Source organism: Periplaneta americana, chromosome 11, assembly GCF_040183065.1.
Source record: "Periplaneta americana isolate PAMFEO1 chromosome 11, P.americana_PAMFEO1_priV1, whole genome shotgun sequence".
In the NCBI taxonomy this organism is placed as follows: Eukaryota; Metazoa; Arthropoda; class Insecta; order Blattodea; family Blattidae; genus Periplaneta; species Periplaneta americana.
This window is the reverse complement of record NC_091127.1, coordinates 119,559,682-119,585,978: the sequence shown is the minus strand read 5'-3', so window position 1 is coordinate 119,585,978 and position 26,297 is coordinate 119,559,682. Positions and strand designations below refer to the sequence as shown.

At 35.0% G+C, this 26,297-nt stretch overlaps 1 protein-coding gene across 3 annotated transcripts in view; it reads right to left on the bottom strand.

Moving 5' to 3' along the window:
- LOC138709289 (facilitated trehalose transporter Tret1-like) overlaps positions 1-26,297 on the bottom strand; it is a 45,755-nt gene that overhangs the window by 7,598 nt on the left and 11,860 nt on the right. Inside the window, exons 1-8 of one of the 3 annotated variants that reach the window (XR_011334903.1) lie at positions 22,060-24,913; positions 21,764-21,854; positions 19,536-19,671; positions 14,312-14,520; positions 5,115-5,387; positions 2,371-2,433; positions 2,077-2,139; positions 1,665-1,770 (exon numbers count right to left, since the gene is read on the bottom strand). Coding sequence is in view for 2 of the 3 variants with exons in the window: in XM_069839952.1 (XP_069696053.1) it covers positions 5,115-5,387; positions 14,312-14,520; positions 19,536-19,671; positions 21,764-21,814 (669 nt within the window). In the remaining variant the exon portion in view is untranslated. Of the gene's footprint in view, positions 1-1,664; positions 1,771-2,076; positions 2,140-2,370; positions 2,434-5,114; positions 5,388-14,311; positions 14,521-19,535; positions 19,672-21,763; positions 21,855-22,059; positions 24,929-26,297 lie in introns of those variants that run through there. The other 2 variants (XM_069839952.1, XM_069839953.1) reach the window with 2 other exon arrangements.

Below are 26,297 nucleotides of genomic sequence, written 5' to 3'. Positions count from 1 at the left end.
CACACTTGTAAATTAAGCAGGATGTGGCTCACGTCACGAAGGAGCGTAACTTTAAGTGTGACGTTATAAATTTGTAATTGAAGTTGGAAATGATAATCCACTAATATTGAAAGAAGAAAGATATAAAGTACCATTTGTGGTAACGTAACGCAACAACATGTCGTTGCAACAACGCAACAACATGACGTTGCAATAACGCAACATGTCGTTGCAATAACGCAACAACATGTCGTTGCAATAATGCAACAACATGACATTGCAATAACGCAACAACATGATGTTGCAATAAAGCAAAATTTCGTTGCAATAACGCAACAACATGACGTTGCAATAACGCAACAACATGACGTTGCAATAACGCAACAACATGACGTTGCAATAACGCAACATGTCGTTGCAATAACGCAACAATATGACGTTGCAATAACGCAACAACATGACGCTGCAATAACGCAACAACATGTCGTTGCAATAACGCAACAACATGTCGTTGCAATAACGCAACAACCTGACGTTGCAATAACGCAACAACATGTCGTTGCAATAACGCAACATGTCGTTGCAATGACGCAACAGCATGACGTTGCAATAACGCAACAACATGACGTTACAATAACGCAACAACATGACGTTGCAATAACGCAACAACATGTCGTTGCAATAACGCAACAACATGCGTTGAAGGCACACGCCTTCTTTTACATGGGGGTTCATTCAATCCATGCGCGCTGTATTAATCCCATCTTGTAATACAACTCTCTTAACATCAAAAGAATTTAAAGTCAGTTTATTTACACACATTGTAAACACATTGTGAAAATATGATCTAATAGCATTGTTTTTTGTGTAAGTAGTGACACCAAACTCACGACATGTTGCATAATCTACAAACGCAAGTTGATTCCTAATAACGCTTTTCTTAATCCCGTCAGTTTCTTAATTTCAAAATCTGAACACTTTAAGGCATACACTTTAGCCTTCAAACCAAAAAATTTATCAATATGTGAATTTTGGAATTTCATCCTTGAACTTCACAAGCACATCTTTATTATGTGATGAAAATAAAATATGACTTGGTGAATACAAACTAGTATCTATAGGATCCCGCACATTTTGCAGATTATGATACAAATCATCTGTTTCAATCAGATATATAAAACTGTCTGTATCCATATAACAATACTCAGTGCATTGTATTTCTTTTTATGAATAAATATATACGCATAATTTTATGTTGTTACTATTTTCTTTTACCAAGCACATCTCCATCCCCAATGACTAGGTTCAGTTTAATCATTAACATTCTCACAATTGTGATATCCATGACTCTCAATCATCCTCAGGTTTTATCATACAAACATGTAATGAACTTGTGTATTTCAAAGCCACCACTCCCAAGTCAATAAGCTACTACTAGAATTATATATTCTTGTGACTTATATGTCTAGAATAATGTCAACATATACACCAATTCTTAAGGATTATTAATATTTGAAAACCTATATACCAATTCTTAATATTGGAAAAGGATTACTAATATTTGAAAGGAAAATGTTATAGGTTAATAACCTATTCCCCATATGGAACTCTAAATGAACCCAACCCTTTGGTTATGTGATATGGAAATGGATGGTTAATACAGAAGAAATTACAGTGCAAGACTATTTCCAAAAAAAGCATTTATTAAAATTTGAACATATTTTTTTATGCCTGTTGCTTGCACATTTCACAAACGCAAGGCATGTCTTCATCATTAGTCGATAGTGTCATCTGAAAAACATAAAACATAAATATAGTAAATATGAGATAAAAATATATAGTTAAATGTGCTTACACTTTCGTGATGAAGTGTTGGTTCACACGATTGCAACAAGATCTAAATTGAAAAAAAGAAATATTATTGCTTCTATTACCTATTAATGCACATGAATTTCTGAATTAAGCCATACATAAAACATAATATAATTTCAATAGATATAAAATAAAACAAAAATATATAAAATATACCATTCGAAAAAAACATAAAAAATAAATATAGTAAATATGAAATAAAAATATATAGCTGAATGTGCTTACGTTTGCATGCTCAAGCCTTGGCTGCCACATGTTTTCATCCTGAGGCGTTGGTTCCCGCATCATCTAAATTAAAATAAAAGAAATATTAATCCAATGGCTGCTATTACAATATTACTCTACATGAACATGTATTTTTAAAAATGAATTAAGCATACATAAAACATAATATAATTTCAATAGATATAAAATAAAACAAAAATAATGTATAAAATATACCATTCGAAAAAAAAATATATATATAAAAAATAAATATAGTAAATATGAAATAAAAAATATATAGTTGAATGTGCTTACGTTTGCATACTCAAGCCTTGGCTGTCACATGTTTTCATCCTGAGGCATTGGTTGCCGCATAATCTAAATTAAAATAAAAGAAATATTAATCAAATGGCTATTTGTGTAACATACGACGTTGCGAGAAAAATCGCCGGATGTGAATTAACAGCTTGCATATTATTTGCATAATGCAATATTTGTGTAATATTTTTTTTTATCATCACTTAGCAATTTCATCATTCGGATGTAAGCTTGCATAATATTTCCACGTGTAATCACATCATCATTGTGCTGGTGAAATTTCAAACATGTATGAACTTGTGTATTTCAACTATACAAACTTGTATAAACATATGTAATTCTAATTATTACGTTACCCCCCAACTTCAATTACATACCTGCATTTGTGAATGACGTCACACTTTAAGCTATGCCGCTATGATCGTGTGTATTTCAAATTATTACTCCCCATCCCCCATTTCCAAATTCAATTACAAATTTATAACGTCACACTTTAAGTTACGCCGTATGTATTAAAATTTTTACCCCCTCCCCCATTTCCAACTTCAATTAAAAATTTGTGACGTCACACTTTAAGTTACGTCGCTATGAGCGTTCGTATTTCAAATTTTTACCCCCCTCCCCCATTTCCAAATTCAATTACAAATTTATAACGTCACACTTTAAGTTACGTCCCTTCGTGACGTAAGCCGCACGTGACCTCATACTTTAGCCACGCCCATGACGTATATATACATATAATTTTATTTTGTTACTCATTTCTTTTATCAACATCCCCAATTCACAATGCACAACATAACACTTGGCAGATGGCGATTATCAATACAGTATTTGTGTAAAATAACATACCACAGGTGGCAATTTTTAACATTATTCAGCACTTGCGTCTTCACCGGATGTGAATTAACAGCTTGCATATTATTTGCATCATACAATATTTGTGTATTATAACATGCTACATAATCGAAAACATGCTGTTTATCATTACTCAGCCATTGCCTAGTCGCCGGATGTAATCAATACAATACTTGTATAACATAAGACGCTGCAAGAACAATCACCGGATGTGAATCAGAATAATATTTGCACACATAGTAGATAGCGATTGTGGGATTTTCAAACATGTATGAACTTGTGTATTTCACCTCCCCCTTACAATTAACTATACAAACTTGTAAAAACATGCATAATTCAAACGCCACAACTTCAATTACATACCTGCACGTGTGCATGACGTCACACTTTAACCTTGAACTCCTAGACAGCCATTTATGACGTCATACTTTAAGTTACGCCCCTTTCTTACGTCATACTTTAAGTTACGCCCCTTCGTGACGTCATACTTTAAGCCCCACCCCCTTCGAGACGTCATACTTTAGCCACGCCTATGACGTCACTTGCCACGCCCCCTATGACGTCACATGGGGAGCCTGTGGGAGCCTGCACGTGACCACCATTTCTATTCTACTTTCACTAAATAGTACATCTAAAGCGTGTGCGGTGCGTTATACTCCGTACATACCTTCACGGTTGCGCGTTGCTCGGAAGGTTTAGGTAACCAAACGGAGGACCCAAATGAAAAATGTACATTCCAGATGCAGGTTCGAACCAGGTTGTGTTGGAGTTTCGAATTAACCTTTCAGTATTCTATAGCAAAACGGATAGTAATACTACTACTCATTTTTTAATTAGTGCTGAGGAACAATTATTTCTCTGGAGTGTACACAAAATTTTAATATTGTTACGTTTGGAGACAGCATTATACCCCAAATGGGGTAGACCAGGGTAATTATAAACACTTTTCAAATATATTTCAACATTACAGAATCCTCAGTAACGGTAAGAATGACAAAGAAACATTGTGTTATTTTTAGATCTTTCTTTTCCCTGAAAATGGGTTTAAAATAGTATGGTTGACTTTTTTAATCTTTTAATTGCTAGTTTACATTTACACCACCTGTTTACATTTACCCCTTTGAGAGTGGGTAAATGTAAACACCAATTTTCGCACCGGCTATTAGACACTGAAATTTTTTTGTTCTCTTTCAGAAGAAAGAGCTGTACTCCTTTCAACTCCAATTTTGGTCACTGGTACATTTCGTCCCTTTAACCTGATATATGACGATATAGGAACTCAGTACATCTCCTGAGCTTCACGATAACTGTAGTTACTATTTTTCACATCTGTGACAACCCTCTCTAAATCCACTACAGTGTAGTTGTGTGGGGTGTCTTTGATTACTGAAAAGTACGAAATGTAACCATAGTAAAACATGTTTACAACTACCTCCAAAAAAAAAAAACTATTGGGTAAATGTAAACACGTCATAATTTAATGAGCTGAGGTTATGGGAGATCTCAAAACCAATGCAATAAATGTTATCTACGAGTACATTACTCATAAAAACAACATATTCTCAAAAAATAGCACTATACGTTTACTTAGAATGCCAAAATTGAAGGTGAAGCAAAATTCTTTCTCAATTGTTTTTGTAGACTCTTACGAAACATTCTTTCACAACTAAGTAATTGCTCCTATTTGGTGCCAAACTGCTTTGCAGGTTAGTCAACATTTTAATTTAAATATTCCCCCGAATTAAAATTTTTATATTGACCGTTTTGTATTTCTCACAGCATTTCTTTACAATTACCCCCTGTTTACAATTACCCTCATCTACTCTACTCAAGAAGATGATAATATGCAGAACTCATAAGTCAATGTTGCAGAACTCGCACTGTACCTCTAGATCTCGACCAGGTCCACAGAGCCACAGAAGAGATCGCTGCGCTTCAGCCATGCGGTTCTTCCTCACGAGCCACATAGGGGACTCCGGTAACAGGGCCGTTGAGATAAAAGAAATGGCAGATACTCCGGCAGCGATGCCAGACCCTGTGCGCCAGTCCACCACAGCACTCAGTACGGATATCACCATGATCCCCACGCACGTGAAAGAGCCGCTTCCAGTCAGAATCGTACCTCTCAGCTTCGGGGAGACTAACTCATCCCCAAATACCTGTCAAAATTTTATACTAGTTTATATAATCTTATAGGTAATTTATCTTATCGTATTGACGGTTTGTGTGTTCAGTTTCATTAAGGAGAAATGAATAGGTGATGACAAAAACGGACTAAACATCATTTGGTAATAGTGGAGAAAAATTTACTTCTGGCTTCAGGTAAAAACAACATTATAAATATAAAGGGAACAAATAATAGTATTTATCTTTAATAACAAAAACATATTAATGCAAAGGAAATAACATCTTTGTTTAATGAATCCCAAAACCAATTATACTCTATTATTACCAAACGATGGTTAGCCCGATTTTCGAATTGAGAGCATCTTGTAAAGAAACTTTGTGTTATAAAATCATGTAAGATTTTGTAATCAGACATAAAGGGTATCGCGTACATCAAAGTTATAAATTGTAATATAGGATAAACATTGGTAATTTCGTGAAAATTTCATGAAAATTAATTTAAAATAGAAATGTGTAAATATATCCTTATTCCGATTTTTTCATCTAAAAGACGATAATTTGCTGTACAAATCTGGAGACATAAAAGAATGGACACGTTCTTGAACAAGTGCCAAAAACCACTTTTACAACTTAAGCTAAAAGGTTGGTTATTTCGTGATAACCTTGGTAATTTCGTGATATTACATTGATAATTTCGTGAGGGGTAGAAGAATTGTGTAAAAATTCATTAAAGTCAAATGAATTTCTCATTTATTGTTACAAGACTTCAAACATAGTAATTCCGAATAATGTTCATGGCAAGAAAACATAGAAATACATATCAACACATAATAAGAATGAAATCAAAGTAAAAATTTAAATTGAAAAGGCATCTACTTTGCCCTGAAATGATGAACACTTTTATTACGGACTTTACTATAGCCTTTACTAGGTTAAGTCCAAAAGTAATGCATAACATTTGTTTAAAAATTATATTTTTATCCTACAGCTTTGCTATTTTCACAGAATGTAGATACATTCTTTAGAAACAATGTCAGTTTTCCACATAATCCCCGTCCCTTTCAACTACATTATGTAACCTAGGAACGAAGGCCTGTAGACCAGCACGGTAAAAGTCTGACCCACTCTTTAGCAGCGTGCACAAGGGAGTCATCTTGTGTAAATATATCCTTATTCCGATTTTTTCATCTAAAAGACGATAATTTGCTGTACAAATCTGGAGACATAAAAGAATGGACACGTTCTTGAACAAGTGTCAAAAACCACTTTTACAACTTAAGCTAAAAGGTTGGTTATTTCGTGATAACCTTGGTAATTTCGTGATATTACATTGATAATTTCGTGACAGGTAGAAGAATTGTGGAAAAATTCATTAAAGTCAAATGAATTTCTCATTTATTGTTACAAGACTTCAAACATAGTAATTCCGAATAATGTTCATGGCAAGAAAACATAGAAATACATATCAACACATGATAAGAATGAAATCAAAGTAAAAATTTAAATTGAAAAGGCATCTACTTTGCCCTGAAAGGATGAACACTTTTATTACGGACTTTACTATAGCCTATTTTACTAGGTTAACTCCAAAAGTAATGCATAACATTTGTTTAAAAATTATATTTTTATCCTACAGCATTGCTATTTTTACAGAATGTAGATACATTCTTTAGAAACAATGTCACTTTTCCACATAATCCCCGTCCCTTTCAACTAACTTACGTAACCTAGGAACGAAGGCCTGTAGACCAGCACGATAAAAGTCTGACCCACTCTTTAGCAGCGTGCACAAGGGAGTCATCTTCTAACCTCGTTCCGCGAAGGGATCCTTCAGTTTACCAAAGAGATGGTAATCCCACGGTGCCAGTTCAGGACTGTAAGGCGGATGTTTCAGTGTTGTCTATCCGAATTTTCTGATCTGGTCTGTGGTCTTGTGACTGACATATTAAGGCTGTGCGTTGTCGTGCAATAGTAGAACATCCTGCTCCTCCCGATGTAGTCGAACACGACTCAGTCGCGCTTGAAGTTTCTTGAGAGTTGCCACATACGCGTCAGAATTAATGGTGGTTCCGTGTGGCATGATGTCCACAAGCAAGTGTCCTTCTGAGTCGAAGAACACAGTAGCCATAATTTTTCCTGCTGAAGGTGCACTTTTGAATTTCTATTTCTTTGCTGAATTAGCATGATGCCACTGCATTGTCTGCCTCTGTCTCCGGTCCAAAATGGTGGAGCCATGTTTCATCTTCTGTCACAATTCTTGCAAGTAAGTCATCTAGCACTTATCATTGACACTTAGCATGATAACAAATCAAACAGAAGCTACACTGAACCCATTGCGTCTCCCTTTTCTTTTTTGTTATCACATCTTATCTTCAGATTTCTAAAATTCGTATTGTAATGCAATTTTTAAAATAGTATAAAATGTAACGCTTAGTCCTCAACAAAATTTCGCCTCAAACAGCTGAGATTTCTATCAGCAAAGCTAAGCCTATATGGCGACTACAGCTGTATCTAAAATCCAAAAACATTTCATAAAATGTCAATAAGATATAATAAATCTTTGTACCAAATATCATATGCTTACCTTTAGTAATGAGCCTGTAATGTAATTACAAACATCCACAAAATTTGTACGCATGAGAAGTCGATGCTAACTTGCTCTCTCCAAACATAAAAGCTCACTGAAGTAGCTACAATAGTCACACAAAGCGTAGCTGTATGTTTCTGGAAACCGGACAATATATGCAATGCCTTGGCGGAAATTTGAATCTCGTAACACCATTGGTTAGTTCACGAAAGAGCAAAGAAAAAGTATCACGAAATAACCACTGCCACGAAATTACCAATGTTTACCCTAGAATCTAGATGTAAGACCGATCCATATGAATTATTTTATTTATTATTTATTATTTATTTATTTATTTAATCTGGCAGGATTAAGGCCTTAAGGCCTTCTCTTCCATCCTATCAGATAGTACATATAAATAAAAAATGCAGACGCTGATGAAAATAATACACATTAAATTAAAGCCCTATAGAGGGTCAACAGGGTCAAAAGAACACTATAGAGCTCTCATCGAGCTAATACAACAAAAAGAAAGAAAACAGAGATAGCAATGATGATATTGATAACTGACAATAATAATAAAAATAATAATAATAATAATAAATACATTACTTATTAATTGTCAATTTTACAACAGCATAGTTTCAATATTTACTGTATGTCATGGGATAAGCCGAAGTTGCGCAACCTGACAGGTGTTCAACAAGCAATTCCATGAACTAGAATGTGATATTTATATTTAAATTTGAATTTTGTTATTGTCCGACAGTCTCTGACATGGTCAGAGAGAGAATTCCAGAGGCGTGGAATAGATATGCTGAAAGATGATGAGTAGAAGGATGTTCTGTGCAGAGGAATAGAGAGAAGGTACATGTTCCGGGTTCGAGGTAGTGAAAGGTAAACAAAACGAGGTGCTAGGTAAGAGGATGTGGAGGTGTGTATGATTTTAAATAGTAATAAGAGGGAGTTGAAGAATCTTCTTTCTTTAAGTGAACTCCAAGACAACAATTCTAGTGACCGTGTTATATGATACTCCTTGCAGTATTGATAGAGAAGTATTTTCTAAATTAATTGCATAGAATCCAAGATACAGTTATTTTCTATTAGGAGAGCCTCTCTCCCCTTTTGAAACAGATTTTTAAAGAAGTTACCAGTCCAGAAACGATGACGCACTTTGCTTACTCTGTAATCGAAATTAAAGCGAATCTGATATAGTGTGAGCTAATGTAGTTTATGGACTTCGCAGGCGACATTTTATCTTTTTTTGGGGGGGACAACTTTGAATAATTTGGTTTTGGTTGGTTACAAGTAGGATTTGGGCATAATGAAATCACCTGCCAGAAGGAAGGGTACTTACTTATTCATCTATGCCAGTAAAGGTGCGCACATACGTAGCGAACGAACAACGAACGAACGACAAACAAATGCATTCGCTGATTGAAATCGGAACGTGTGGACGACGCAGCAAAGGCAAACCGATCGTTTGGTTAGCCTTCGGTAGTGATCCGTCGCTCGTCGGTACATCAAAGGCAATTAGTATTCGTTGTGGACGGAATTTGCCACTTCTTTGCAGTTCGTAGCAGAACGCAGCGGTTAGTTTAATTTCACCAACAAGATGTCGAAACTTGAGTGAACTGAAGAAGCTATCATCAAACTTATTGATATATATAGGGAGCAGGAAATTTTATGGCCATATTTTGCACAGTAATCTTCCGAAGTCTGTTTCTGAAATGCGACAGTAGTTGTGAAAGTGTCCCGATTCCATTCGACGTAAATCATGAAGCAAGTCAGTGCCTGTATATCGATTGTGACTTTCGTAGAGTGAAGTCTGCCACCATCGCCTTTTGTTCTTTCAACTTTCTTTTTGTTAAGCTGCCTATAATAATAACGGCTATAGGCTACTTGTTATAATTATATCTTCGTCTGCTATTACTGCGGATAATCAGCAAACGCGAATGTTCATTGATCATTTGCTGATGAATTGTATGTTGCTCCGAACAGCGAACGAACAACGAAGTTTTGCTTCAGCATTCGTTCATTGTTCGTTCGCTACGTGTGTACGCACCTTAACGGGAGTTACTCTTAAAATATCACTGTCAATCGCAAACTAATACCAAGTTCTACACTAGTGGCGACCCGAAACTTTATGTTATACCGCAGAACTAACCGTCCGTGCCTCCTACTTTACATTCATAAGTTCAAGAAACATTCCGACTCCAGGTGACTCTTGGCCAATCACCCTACGGCTTTCTTTTGTTATCAGTAAGGGTACGTGTACGTTGGAGCAACGATAAACGATGAAAGAAACGATCTAGCGATGCTTTGGTATTATCAAAGAATCAAGTGTTCATATCGGAGCAACGAGGACGCGGGAAGAGAAACATTTTGATTTATCAGTAGAAGATATTCTATGCATCCACTTAATGAAAGACAATAAATAGGAAATATCAGGTGCAAAGTTCAAGGTTAATATAACTTAAATACGCATAAAATTAAACCCGTTTCTCATCCCAAAGATAGTACAAATTCGCTGTGTTGTGATTGGTTCTTGTGATCACATAACATATGACGAATAAATACACAACTGATCAATTTGCCAATATCTACAATAATTAATTTAATATTCCAAAATTATAATAAATCGATTAACATTCGGATATATTGATAACCACCGGTAATTATACAGATTAATATTATCTTAATCAGAGATCATATGAACGACAAGAGCGAAGAAAATGGAACTTTTCTTTTTCGTCGCTTTTATCGTGTATCTTCTCTTTTATCGTTACTCCAATATGCACACCTCAATGACAATGCATGCTTCAATTCTCTCTGATATAGCATCGCTGATTCTTTTACCGTTTATCGTCGCTCCAACGTGTACGTACTCTTACATGTCGGAGAATAGAAACGTCGCGGTGGGCAAAATCGTCTACCAGGGTGCTTACTTTGTTACGGAACCTCATAGAGGACACCACATCGATATAATTTATCTCCGATTCGGGTTTCCCACCTCGTCTCTCACGTAGGGTAGTGACAATACCTACTCTCGCTTCGGTGCTGGACACCGTGAAAAGACACACAAGAACGTCCGAAACCATGGGACGGATCAACGGGCATAGGAAATTTTCTTTCTTTTGAGACAGAAATAAGTTAGTAAATCCAAACTAACCTAACAATGAGAATAAATAGAGAAGAGAAAGAGTTGTATTTTACTAATGCCTACTATGCTTGACGGCGGTGTAAAAATATCTCACTTCAAAGGCAGATGTTTTTTATTTTGATTTTAGTAGGTTATTTTACGACGCTTTATCAATATCTTAGGTTATTTAGCGTCTGAATGAGATGAAGGTGATAATGCCGATGAAATGAATCCGGGGTCCAGCACCGAAAGTTACCCAGCATTTGCTCATATTGGGTTGAGGGAAGACCCCGGAAAAAACCTCAACCAGGTAACTTGCCCCGACCGGGAATCGAACCCGGGCCACCTGGTTTCGCGGCCAGACGCGCTAACCGAAAAAGACAGATGTTGCAAGATATAACTGATGATCGTTGTGATAATATGATGGGCGTTCAATATGGAATAGTGAACGACTATGGCAGAATCAAAGAATGTTCTATTGAAGTATGCGAAAAAAAAAAAAAAAGATCACAGGAGCCAATTCAAGACTCCACTGCAAGAATGATGGATGTCATTTGGAATACATTTTGCAGGAGAAGCAATTGAAAAATTGAAATGTTTAGCGCTCAAAGCTTAACTGTGATTTTCCAATCATTACTGGACAATGACTATCAGTGTTAATGCCATATAACTTTGTATGTACATTCTATATGTCTTAAGCTATGCATTGACAGTCTTGGTTCATTTTCGACAGAAAGTGACATCCGTCATTCTTGCAGTGGACTCTTCAATTATGTATCCTCCAGTCTAGTGTCTTTTAATAGGGATATCCTGAACTAGCACCAACAGATGGCGTACGTGTACTTTGAGGGATGCGCTTTGCTTGTGCATTTGTTTTTCGGTATATAAACATTGAGGATATACGTAGTGTATTAGTATATTAAATACTCTTAAAAACAACTAAAAATGGCAAATTTTGTTATGTTCCTACATATAAAAACCAGGGAAAGCTTTTTGTCTTCAATCAGGTCCCGAAATACTCTGAATATGCTTTAAACCTTAAAAAATATAAGTAATTAAATTGCGCCTCGAAAGTGCTAGCTATTAAATAAAAGTAACTACTTCAAGTAAGGAATTATTGACTATAGTTTCATTTTGGAAGAGGAAAGAGAAAAATTAATAAAAACATATGAAACCTCGACAGCGAGCTATGTTAGCTTAGATTATATGCAGTAGTTGGAGTCTCCGAAGTTTACGCCTTCAGCAAACTCTCGATAAACTAGGATGTTTACTATCCAGGACGATCCGTAGTGAAATCCATTTCGTGAATAATGTTTTTAATGTACTGTACCCTAATTATTAAAACCATTTTTTTAACTTCAAGTTTTCAAAATTAACCCACATAGTATTCAAAACTGCATGTCCTTAACCTACAAAACGCACTACTAATCGTGATACTACTGCGATCATATTATATCATCCCATTAAAAATTGCATTTGATCTTTCTGCAACTACAGAAAAAATAAGAGGAATTCAATCTCGATAGTCCCTTCCCTAAAAAAAAAACACACATTGGTGACTCCATATCCTGTTTTTAGCATACGGTTCTTAAATACTAATGATTAAAGAGGGCAATATTCACCTTCGACATAGTTCCTATTTTTTTATTCGTGCATCTCGTTCTCAAAGTTCTCGTTTAGGTTCATGAACATTCAATTTACTCGTATCTATACTCTGCATATTGCAGATTTCCCCACTCATCTCAGGGAATCGCTCAATATTATACAGGTTACGTTATTATTTATTGTAAATTAAATTAAATTATGAAGTAAGAAAATACTGAATTATATTAAATTATACTAGGTTATACAAAATAATTTTGTGCGAGATCGTGCGTATTTGCTTGTTTTGCGCACCGAACCATTACGCGGTAAGTGTGAAATACCACATTCAATATTCCCAACGCAACACACATAACAATTTCCCTCTTCTTACCGCTTAAGCGCGACATTCATTTTACTGCTTTAGGCTTTTAACATATTATTTTTAGAGACGTTTAACATAGTAATAATTATAAACTGGAAACGTACCACTGCAATTTCACCTAAATTGCAATGTTAATTATTGTTTTTAAATATTTGCAAAAATTAAGTAAAGTCTACTACTCCACGAAACTTATTGCATTCCTGATACAAGTAACATTAAGACAGCCGTGAAAAAATCAACAACATTCCAGATGCCGATGTTATTACTGCAATATGTTATATAAATAATATTGTTAAAATATTAAAATGAAAAAAAAAATCATTACATAACCTTACCGTTTGTTTTAAGTTCGCATTTATAGACTGGGGGAAAAAAAGACAGACGTATATCACGGCCAGCTGGAATACAGTAAACACAGAAAACATTTAATAACAACAATGTTGAAGAAAGATATTTTGATTTTCCGAAGTTGCCGTCATTAAACAGATACCAACATGGAGATTTCATTGCAAATAATTAGAAATTCGTCTTTCAGGAATGTAATAAACGATCTTCGCACAAAATAATGTACGATACACGAGCGGTATGTTTGTTTTCATGTTCTCGGAAATTAAAGAAGCTCAACTACGTTTCGCTTTTTCAATCTTTTCCTCGAACATGAAAACGTCAACATACCGCTCTTGTAACGTATATTACTAATAAATATAATTTTGACACGCACAGAAAACCAAAAGTGGGAAAACGTAATCAACTGTAGCGTATCACATAACATAGCACTACAACATGTTGCACCGCATGGAACGCTTCTGCCATCTAGCGGTAAAACTTCGCATAAGATATCGCTATTGTTGTTTCAACTATTTGAAGGCAGGTTTCAATGTCACACGTGACACCATTAAGGTATAATTCATGAGGTAACTAAGCCAAGAGATAAAGAGGTAGTGTAGCCAGTAACTTTTCGCCTCCATTACATACATCGCTGACTAGATACATATTACACTAACCAGACTTCAGATCAATAAAATTGTTCTTCCTCTGACACTTATCGTAAAGTGAGATGCACTGCCTGATAACAGATGTAGGCTACATATCAGATGTTGATACATTTAATATGAAATAATTATCACATACTAATTTTATTACAAATAAATTGTTAGTTATTCCCTGTAAATTTCCGTACGTAATTATTAAAATCGTACAGTAGGTAATATTATTGCATGCCTTTTGTAGACTGATGATCTTAGTCTTATTCTATTGACAGAATTTATGTTAATAACTGTACCGATATAATTGTTAAGGCCGCCCCTCTCGAGAAGCCTTCGATAATGCGTGCCACGAGCAGCATGGTGATATCTTGTGAGCCTGCGATCACAGTCCAACCCAGGACCATCAACAAGTTGAAAATGACGAACATCCGCTTCCTTCCCCAAACATCCATCGCAACTCCTCCGAACAGACACCCGATAGGGCTGGTAAAGGAATACACACTGGCTGAAACATTAAGTGAAAAAACGATCGCAGAACACTTATTTTATTTTAAGGGAAGTGACGGGTGAAATTTTGGTCACTTTCAGTCAAAAATCCTATTTTCGTTTTCATGTAAAAAATGAATCAGTAATTTTTATTTACATGATGAGCAAGTTTCAATGCTCATGCATAAAAATTACGTAATACTGTATATAAATGTCTGCACCCTTGAACTTCAATTCCATGCAAATTTTACAAGCTGCTTTCTGAGACTTTTTTGTAAGCACATTTCATCAGGTTCGAAATATAAAGGCTCTTACAATTTTGATGCTAGGAACATGAAATTTTTACTGCATGTTTTGTAAAGTGTGATTAACAAGTTAATTTATAAGATTTTTTATATGTTAATTACTTTCGAAATTGAAAAATAATTTGTATAACAATAAGTAGTAGAAAATTAAAAAAATAGCTTTTAACAAAATAATTTTTTTTCTCTATTCTAAGGATATAGGCTATTTCTGAAATATGGATGCTTAGTGTTTTTCTAAGTACATCAAAGATACTGTAATTTTTTTCTAGATCATATTTAAGTATGCCCCAATTTTTTTAGAAAAAGAGCATAACTCAGAAAATACCTGGGTTACATGACTCATTCATTTCCGGACCATGGTTCCTGATCTCAAATTGATACGTGTGCCCTTTGCCATCATCCCTGAAAGTTAGTAACACCACATCGGAAATAGCCTGTATATATATATATATATATATATCTCGTCGTTGTTCCTGCAATAACTGCTCTGTGACACAGATTTTTGGTCTATTAAATAACTTAATGATATAGCAAATAATAAAATCTCCTATATGTAATTATATTTGTTTCTTTCGGAAATGTAAGAATTCACAATATCCTATGCACTGTTGCCATAGAATAAATAAATGTGTTTATCCTTCCTACTGAAAAATGTTATATTTTGCAAATAGGATTTCCTTAAGGAACAACGACGATATATATCATATGTGGAATATGTGTGCCAAAATGAACCAACTGGCTCAAAACTACAGAAGTTATAAATTTTGGCCCATCTCCTCCCTTAATTATAAGAGGCTGGCTGAAATCAAAGAGTGGATCTCAGAAAATGTTTGCCATGTACACCCCTTGACACGGAAATTGTCGCTGTTCACACACTAAGTCCCACCTCGGAATAGCTCGGGAATCACTGTGTACTGCGTGTTTACACAGAGAGATTCGAAGCCAGGTCTTTAGAACGAGAAGAGAGAGCTCTACCGTTAAACCATAAAGTCTTCGAAGGGAATATGTTTTTTCGTGACATAAACGTAGATTTCATCCTCGGATCTCGATGCTTAATATTTCCCCATGTGAATCGCGCGTTAACCTGAACGATACATAGACAAATTTACGCTACAGGAGAGCGATCATTTTTCGTGTCAAAAGGTGTACATTCTATAGTTGGAGGGACAAGCGCCAAAAACATAGTTCTGAGATAATCAACAAAACGTAGGCCTTAGGTTAGGGGAGAGTCGGGTAGTATCGGACATAGGGTAGTATCGGACAGTGCGTTTCTTTCATCTACCAGCATATGGTAGTACTTGAATGACATGATTACATTTCTCTATGCGACATCACAGAAACGTAACCATGTCAATCAGGTACTATCATCGTGTGGTAGATGAAAGAAACTCACTGTCCGATATTACCCGATGTCCGATACTACCCGACTCTCTCCTATATATATATATATATATATATATATATATATATATATATATATATATACACACACATATATATAACCCTGTCTAGAATAGCAGGAAAAAATAAGTGTCAAAATAAATAACTTTATATCAGAAAGAAAATTAGTTAATAATGGAGTTCGACAAGGTTGTCCATTATCACCAACTTTATTTAATATTTATATAAATGAAATTATTTTAAAATGGAACCAAATCTACACATCAGGAATCAAAATAACCAGTGCTCTAACATTAAATACCTTACTCTATGCCGATGATCAAGTCATAATTTCCAATTCAGAGGATAATAATTTACAAAGAGGATTATATATATTAAATAAAATATTAAAAGATTTTGAGATGGAAATTTCAGCACAAAAATAAAAATGAATGGCATTTTTAGGACAAGACCCAGTAAGATAAGACACAATAACCAATGCCTCGAACAAGTACAAAATTGCAATTATCTGGGTTGTGAAATATCTTATCAAAATGAAAAAGATGTGAACAAGAAAATTACCAAATTTACACAAATTCTAGGAATAATAAACAATACATTAAAAGATAAATTAGTACAAAAATCTACAAGAATAAAAATATATAATACACTAGCATTACCCTCCCTTTTATACGGAAGCGAGATTTGGACTGCATTTTATTTAAGTCCCGTCCCGTGTCTTTAGACAATCTTATCACATTCCGAAGTGCTTTCCGTTGTATCTGTTGAAGATCAGCCGGTTTCACTTCCTTCTTTAAGATATGGATTTTCTTGAACTCTTCATATCATTCAAAGTTGACGGAATTTGGAGAACCCCTAGTCGTTCAGCTGTCTATCTCATACACTGTCCTTCCGAAATCTGCACCTTAGTGGTGAAAATCACGATCGCAAAACATAAAATAAAACAGTATTGGGAAAAATAAGTCATTACCATTGCGAATAAGAAATGCAAGTAAAGAATATATGATACTTAAATTATTAATTAAGTGGAAAAATTATATACTAAAAGTCCAGCCTAACTACAAAATCAAACAATATAATATTTTTCTTAATATGATGCATTTTGGTAGGTCTTTAAACTCAGTTACTTACTTATGGATTTTAGAGAATCCCGAGGTTCATTGCCGCCCTCACATAAGCCCGCCATCGATCCCTGTCGTGAGCAAGATAAATCCATTCTCTCCGATCATGCCCCACCTCCCTCAAATCCATTTTAATATTATCCTCCCATCTACGTCTTGACCTTCCCAAAGGTCTTTTCCTCCGACCTCTTAACTAAAACTCTATATGCATTTCTAGACTCGCCCATACGTGCTAGCCTACATGCCCTGCCCATTTCAAGCGTCTGGATTTAAATTTCCTAATTATGTTATGTGAAGAATACAATGCGTGCAGATCTACGTTGTGTAACTTTCTTCATTCTCCTGTAACTTCATCCCTCTTAGCCTCAAACATTTTCCTAAGCACTTTTTTCTCAAACGTCCTTAACCTCTGTTCCTCCCTCAAAGTGAGAGTCCAACTTTCACAACCATACAAAATAACCGATAATATAACCGTTTCATAAATTCTAACATTCAGCTTATATGAGAGCAAACTGAATGACAAAAGCTGATTTTTACGGTGACGAGTTGTTAGTTCTGCGCCCAACCCCCAAACTGGAGGACCATCCCTTATCCGCGACTGCTTATTCAATATATTCGCCGCTACCCTCCATATTCTTTCAAACTAAGTTACACTTACAAATTCATGATTTTGTAAAATAAGCTCAATTAAATATTCCTGGCTTATCTCATGCTTGGAGGAGACTAATTACCTGCAACGACAAGGTTATCCTTTCGAAGATAGGCCTATTCTTTTCCTCCACTCCGTAGGTTCTTTCCTTCTTTCTCAATATTTCACTGTTTCCCCTTTCATTTCACAGTATTAGTTTTTATTTATTTTTAATAACAAGAATCGCACTTCATCTGACGAGCTCTTCTCAATAATTCTCAATAATTAGGTTATAAATTATATTTTGGCACTTGACTCATTATTAGGCTATCAAAAGTTTTCAACGACTATTTTACATATACAGGGTGTTAAAAAAGTATCCAATACTTTAGGAGGTGATAATATGCATCAAAACAAGAAAAAATGTCTAATAAACATGGGTCCTACGACACATATTTTCTGAGATCTCAACATTGTTCATAAGAGGTGCTTAGTGTGACGTCCATTTATGGCAATGCATTTCTATGCCCTACAATACAGAAGACTACCAGATAAACATATCGTAGTTGACACTGCTGGCATGAAATACATTGATACGTCGCGAGGAATACTGAAAAGAAAAGTCTGGTTGCGGATAAGAGTAGGGTTCAGGAGAGATGGTGTTGCGAATTTTCGTAATCAGCATGTGTGGGCTGATGAAAACTCCCATGCACTTGAAGAAACAAGGCATCAGCACCGATTCTCAATCAACGTATGGGCAGGCGTTCTTGGTGATAGATTAAGGGCCATACGTGCTACCACAGAGATTAACTGGGGCTCGTTATCAGGACTTACTAATTAACGTATTGCCTACCTTGCTGGAGTATGTGCCATGTCAGCAAAGACTACAGATGTGGTTCATGCATGATGGCACACCAGCACATTCTTTCCGCAATGAGCGTGAACACCTGATCCTGATATTTCAAGACCACTGGATTGATTGGGAAGGCCCTAAATCTTGGCCTCTCGTTCCTCAAAACTAAATCCCCTAGACTTTTGGTTATCAAGAATAACTAGGTCAATTTCAAAGAGTGTGTGATTCCTTACTCCGAAGCATTGCCATCAATGGACGTCACATTGCGCACCTCCTATAAACAAGTGTTCAGATCTCAGAAAGTATGTGTTTTAGGTCCCACCTTTATAAGACTTTTTTTCTTGTTTTGATGCACACTATCACCTCCTAAAATATTGGATATTTTTTAACACCCTGTATTCCACACTTAGATCAGAATAGACTAGGTGTTATTTGCGATGGAGGTTATAACACTATCTCACCAAAGACTCAAATTTCAGCTTTTTTGACCCTTAACACGTTGTTTACTTACATGCCACAAATATTTAATGTATGCAACGTGAATTATTTCTATCTGAAGCTTCTTAAGGACTATGTACTGGTGGCAACATTCAATTTAATGTAGAAACTACCGACCGCTCTCAACGTATAGGCCTATTCAATATGGACAATACCAACAGCTAGTTTTGCAGTCGATTAAATTTGATGAAATTCCGTAAGACTAAGTTAAATGTGAATGGTGTTTACCAATCCAGGATCCGGTTTCCATGTCGACCACGATACTGCTATTGGACGACTGCAGTTCCGGCAGCAGTACCGCGGAATGACCCAAAGCCATTCCTGTTGACGCACATACTAGACTGGCAACGGCGATGTAGACCGCCTGAAAGAAACAGAAGCGCACCACAGCGCCGATATCAATAAAATAAATTAATAATATTACAGAAACTGAAACAAATCAAGCATATGCATTTTGAGTCTATCCTAAGGATCCACTACTGTGGAGCAACGGTTAGTATGTCTGACTGTGAAACGAGGGAGCTTTGGTTCAAATATTGGTTGAAGGTTTTGCCGGTGTTTTCCCTCTGGATAACCTTCTGCGCTTGATTCTGGCATTACCACTTTCATCGCTAAATAACCATAGCAGTTGAGAAAGCATAGTAAAATAATTGTACTTCTTGATTACAGAACTTTCAACACTAGGTTACCTTGTTGAATACTTTCAGCCTGTTGTAGGCTATCCTCAGAACTGCTATGGCTTTGATTCGCGCGGACCTGTATCTGTGTATTGTATGACATGTCTCATCTTCATTACACAATTTTAATACTATATCACTTCAGAAATATATAATTAATTTCTTCCGCGTGTTGAAACTGGGTTACCTTGTTGATATTTAATTAATTTTCTTCCTCCTGAAAAATTATTATTTTCTGTAGGCTACTCTAACATAGGAGGTTTCATAAAAACAAAGACGATATGTAATTCATGAAAAGAAACTAATTGTGTTGGTTGCACTGAAACCAAACCAAACATTTTGTTGACTGCATTACGCCACAATAGCATGCAGTATCATGTCGTATCGTATCATATATCATATCACATATCAGATCACATTACAACATAGCCTATATCATATCATATTACAGCATATCATATATCATATTACATCACACTATATCATGTTATGTCATATCGTATCATACAAACTACCGTTACTCTATCACAATGTACTGAATCCTAATAAATAAAATATAATTTAATATTTTGTACTATGTAACACAAAATATCATAATCATAATAACCAGAGACCGGAAGTTTAGGCATTATAAAGCATTAAGATAGGCAGGCAAAAAGGCATAAATAGCTAAAATAGGCATGCAAAAGGCATAAATAGCTAAAATAGGCAGGCAAAAAGGCATACATAGCTAAAATAGGCAGGCAAAAAGGCATAAATAGCTAAAATAGGCAGGCAAAAAGGCATAAATAGCTAAAATAGGCAGGCAAAAGGCATAAATAGCTAAAATAGGCAGGCAAAAAGGCATAAATAGCTAAATTAGACAGGCAAAAAGGTATTATAAATAGTTAAAATACGCAATAAAAGGTAATTACAAAAACCTTGCACTAGACCGACAACCTTGCACTTTCCACAAAGGGATTACGGCAACAAGAAAAGCTTTACATAAGTCGAATGCAAATTGAGATTTTCGACTCGATGTTGCAATTACTGTTGGAAGCAAAGACATCTTCTTCCCACTATTCCTGGAAAGTGAATTTTTGTGTTTGGTTGTACTGATATGTTGCGATATGAAATATTTAGCTAGCTACAATGTCGCAATGAAAACTGCAAGAAAAATAACCGTTAAAAATAACGTTAGACCCGCACTCATTGTTGCCTTGAGAAGTAAACACAAGCGATAATTAAAACGCTTACTGTTATACATTTTTGCACAGCAGCACTCATTGTTGCAAAGAGAATATGAACTGACTGAAAGACAATAATATGCATTCGGTGAAGTCACTTTCATTGTAGCGGTTAGAGAAATAAATTAAAATATACCTGTAGGTAATTTTTAATAATAAATTAAGAAATAATAGGTAAATAATCAAATAAAGGCAAAAAAAGCATTTGTTTTGTAAATTAGGCATTTATATTTAAAAAGGCAGAAAAGGGCAACATAAACTGTGACGTTTCAATCACAAAGGTATAATTCGTACAGATTTACTTTCAAAATGAAGGTAGATTTATCACATTTAAAAAGGCATTCTGCCAAAGTTCCGGTCTCTGATAATAACACAACATATAATGTCATCATTATCATGTCACATCACACAACATAACTGTATAATATCATGTGATATCCTATTTTATTCCGCAAATCTTATCCTAGTCTCTCTTACTCTGCTCATTTCAATATTATCATACGTATAATATTATTGATTAATAGATATTTTAATTTTGTCTCAATTTCCTTACCTGCGAATATGCCGATCTGTGCGGTCTCTTCTTGCTCTCCGAAGTCTCCATGTTTCTGTACGAACTCAGCTACAATTCTCCATTAAGGAATCTGCAGAGTAAGGACAATGTAGTGATAGGAACTCACATGATCCACGCTTCAAAAGGCTTCCGTAATAATCTCAAAGTATACAGTACACAATCCAACTTTACTAGATTAGATGCATTAGATTACATTGTTATAAATTAGTGCATTATTCGAAGGATAACAACAAAGAACAATTTATAATAACAAATAATAAATTACGACTACTTACATGAATGCATTGCATATTGCTGTACATTTTGTATAAATTAACTTAACAAATGAAGGAAACGAAAAATAAAGCTCGGGCAATTCCACAACAAGAAATCGAATCACACCAGGCAAACAACAGATTTGGTTTCTAGTACATACTGCAGTAACACAGTACCTTCTTCATAAATACCCATATAATATTTTCTTCAATTCATTAAATGATATTTCTATGGCTGTACCTAAAAAATTGATGGGTCGATTCAATTTTTTTTATGCAATTTTAAATTCAAAGGTAGGACTGGGTGGAAGTAAAGAAGTGGAACAGAAAATTAAATCCGGAGGTGGTTTTGAACGAGAATATTAAACAGACGTGTGTTTCCCCAATATCGTATTCCCGCATGTCTAAAATTATTGAAGGTGCAAATTTTTTAAGTGAACACATGGAATAAATGGTGGCCAATTCAAAGCCTTGAATATTACTGAAACTAAGTCTACTGAATCTATAATTATTATGAGCATCGACAAGCGATAAGAAGAAACCTTCAAATTAGAGGATAGATGTTCAAGCATCATTAAAAATATTAACGACTCTGGCGGTGGACGTCAAGCAGCAAGCTTGTTGCGTGACCCATTAATACGATAAGTTGGGAACTGTGCTAAGACAAGGCGGCCGCGTTTTGTCGTCTGACAAGCAAACATTCTGATGGAATCAGATAATAAAGTTAATTTTTTTTCTTCCACCATGTTCATGGATGGGCAACTCGTGCTCACAAAGTGCTAAAAAACCTTGAAAGAGAGAAAGACAGACGGAGCCAGCCGCAGCAGTTACAAGTTGTTTGTAGTTTCGCTGCAAAAGCAGTTCACTGCCATGGTGCGCTCTGGCGGCTCATGCAGGTGATCGTGTTATCTACTCTATGATTTGAATTTCATAATGAGGCTGGTACAATAATTATAGTAATTTTAGACAGACTGTACCTAAACACACATAAACAATTATATTATTCCGTAGCTTTGTAAATTAGTTTAGTACTGGAAACACAACCTGAATACACCTTTTCAAGAGACAACAAACATAGCTGCAACACTTATTTATTATTATACTACTTGTTAATATTTATTATATGTCTTATTTGAAACAAAGAACGGGAGAATTTACAAGTCTTTATACATTAAAGAGTATTTCTCTGTTCTCAGAAAAGTAATAGTCTATATTCGCAAACAAACACATATTCAAGGAAGTATTTTTCACATGTCACGGCAGATGAAATAAACTTACCTCTAAACTCTTTCTGTACATTGAGAGTTTTTACACTTCTTTCTTGTATTAAACTCTGATTCAAGGACATACAGTATATATGGAAGCAAAAAGTATATTTGGAAATTCTGACTTAGGCAGCATTACGAACAGTTCGCTTCCTGATTTCGCTGGAATCTGAGTGGCGCGCTGTTTTGCAGATTTATCAATTCATGCTATAATCTTTCAGAATCTTCTATCGGCTGTAAGCCAAAAGTATTTCAGAAAAATCTCGGTTCCTTGCCAATTGTCACTGTTTCTCTAAACTTAGCAGAGAATTCTGCTGTAGGTCTTGAAGTAGGGTCTTATATTTAATAAGAAAATTTTCATATCACTCTTCAAGATAGTTTACAGTAAAAAAAGTGAAGTTGTCTATGTTCTACATGATACTGCCACATTTCAAATTTATCCATAAATGTTCTTATATGTTCTCATATGTCGTGCAATTCTGTAACTCGCACGCACAACGTGCTAACGATATTTGATATCAGTCTCACCTTGTTGATATCACATTTTTACCTTTAGCTATTCTAACCAGATCTAGACAGTATTTCTTTACTAAAACCTTCACTGTGTTTATTTGTAACATAAAATGTCATGCGTAAGAAAGTTAATAGAACATAATAGAAGCTTTATGTCCTTTCTTAATAAAAAATCTTTCTCTTTCGACTCATCACTAAGAAAAGTAATCTGGGGATTATATTGTTTTTCACTTAAAACGAGCCGCCACTTACTGCAGACGCGAGCAAACTTGTATACAGACACTACAGTACAGAGTCCGTTCTACCTGCACTGAGGTTGTGTTCACATTTCGAGAGCACGAGTTCCCCACCCATGACCATATTAATAATGTCAAAAGAAGTGCTTATACAAATTTTGGCCACTCGACCGCAATTACGAGGGACGTAATAAATAATAAGTTCGCCAGGGGCCGTTAACAGAAAGAGAGCACAATTCCATTGAAAAAAATATTGAAACAGCCACAGCAATTGCTGAGCTATTTTTCAACATATTCCCAACCGGAATTGAAACATTTGTCATATCTTAAGATCGAGAAAGAGGTGAAGACGCTGTCTGATCCCAGGCGGCTGACTTATACGACAGAAAATTGATCCCATAGTATGACAAATGTCTCAATTTCAGTGGGGGATTTGTTAACAAATAGTGCAACAATTGCTGTATTTGTTTCAATAAATCTTTCCAAGCAATTAGTTTGATATGATACCTCTTGCACAAAAGGAGAGATCTATAACTGAAACTTGATTAATATATTTCAGTATTATTTGTATTTATCCTGTTAATAATGAACAGTTTGACTCGTAGACATTTTGTTTTTCAGCATTAACTTCCCATGATTGTACGAGATTTCGAAGAGAACGGCAGTTACGTAGACCTTCGGCCTCCCCTACTCCAATAATGCATAACACAATGTCAATACGGCGATTGCTGTCGTCTGCGATATATCGAACTTTTCTGTTGATTTTCGAGTTCATTTTTTTTCTGGTTATTATATGCTTATTTAAGTTGTGTTAACTCTCGCTAGTGGTTTTATATTTTATTTTATCCGTGTTAGTATTTATTTTATTATTGTAAATATTTTTGTATTATTATTATTATTATTATTATTATTATTATTATTATTACAATTATTTCTATCATCAGCATTATTATTTGATCCTTTTAAAATTTATGTAGACTACTGGACTGTACCCGAGCACGAGCATATGCTCATTTCGGGTATATATTCATATGTATCATTTCAAATGTAAATTGTAAAAAAATTTGAATTTGAATTTGAAATGCGCTTTTTTTTTCTGTAAAAGAACCCAGGAAAAATCACTTTCTTGACAGCCTCGTAATTGCCGTAGAGTAGAAAATTCTTGATATACCTTGGAGTTGGCTACATACTACTACTGTTGGGAACAAAGTTTCCAGTGATTCTAATATTACAAAAATTTCTGGTGTTCCGAGAATTGCTTCTTTACATGTGTATAGACTTGATCCCAGCACCAAGAACAAACAGCTTGTTGATTTCTTTAGGTCAATTTTTCCTAAAGTAACATTTGAACAGTTAATTTCCAGACATTCTGTGACCTGTATTCTTCGTTTAAGATAAACTTATATGAAGAACACTTAGATTTTGCACTTGATCCTAATAGATGGCCTCAAAATGCTTGTGTTAGGCGCTTTTTCACTTCAGGCAAAAACATAACGTAACATGAGTATTAATTTGGATTATACTCGAAATATTTTGACTTTACTCAGTTTTAATGTTCAATCTATGTTTAACAAGACTGATATAAATCACAAAAGAAGTAAATTAAAATCATCAGTACCAGTTGCAGAAGACACAGCCCTGCAGTATATATTGACTACACCCCAACTCTGGCTACTAGCAGGAATCTATAATGAACACCGATCAAAATACCCCTCATTTCTCGTGAAAAACAACAACTGGATAGACTACAGAGGACTATAGTGGACTTTACATTGTCAGCAAACAACTGAATACTAAAGAAGATTAATTGATAAATCTAATATTCTACTTAATAAAGGTAAATATGGTTTCCTGTGTATCTGAACACTTCTGTACTTTGAAGAACTATAACTTTTGATAATATTTGTGGGTATAATCGTGCTTCAATATTTTGTCGTCATTTATTCTCCCATGGACGTGTTGCAATTTATTTAAAATACTATTTAAAGTACCAGACTATAAATGTTTAGGAATTTTGTTGTGAATTACATTTTGAACTCGTTGCTCTAATTTTATGTGATCTTAAAATTATTATTGCCTCGTTTATCATTCTCCTGCAGGCGACATTAATTTGCTTTTCAACTAATTGGAAATATTTTTGATATTTATAAGTTATTTTAATTATTCTATTATAATCTTCTTTATCACCTACCTCGTTCAATATATACTTCGAGAATTTAGTGAAGAACTGTTTTCACAACCTGGG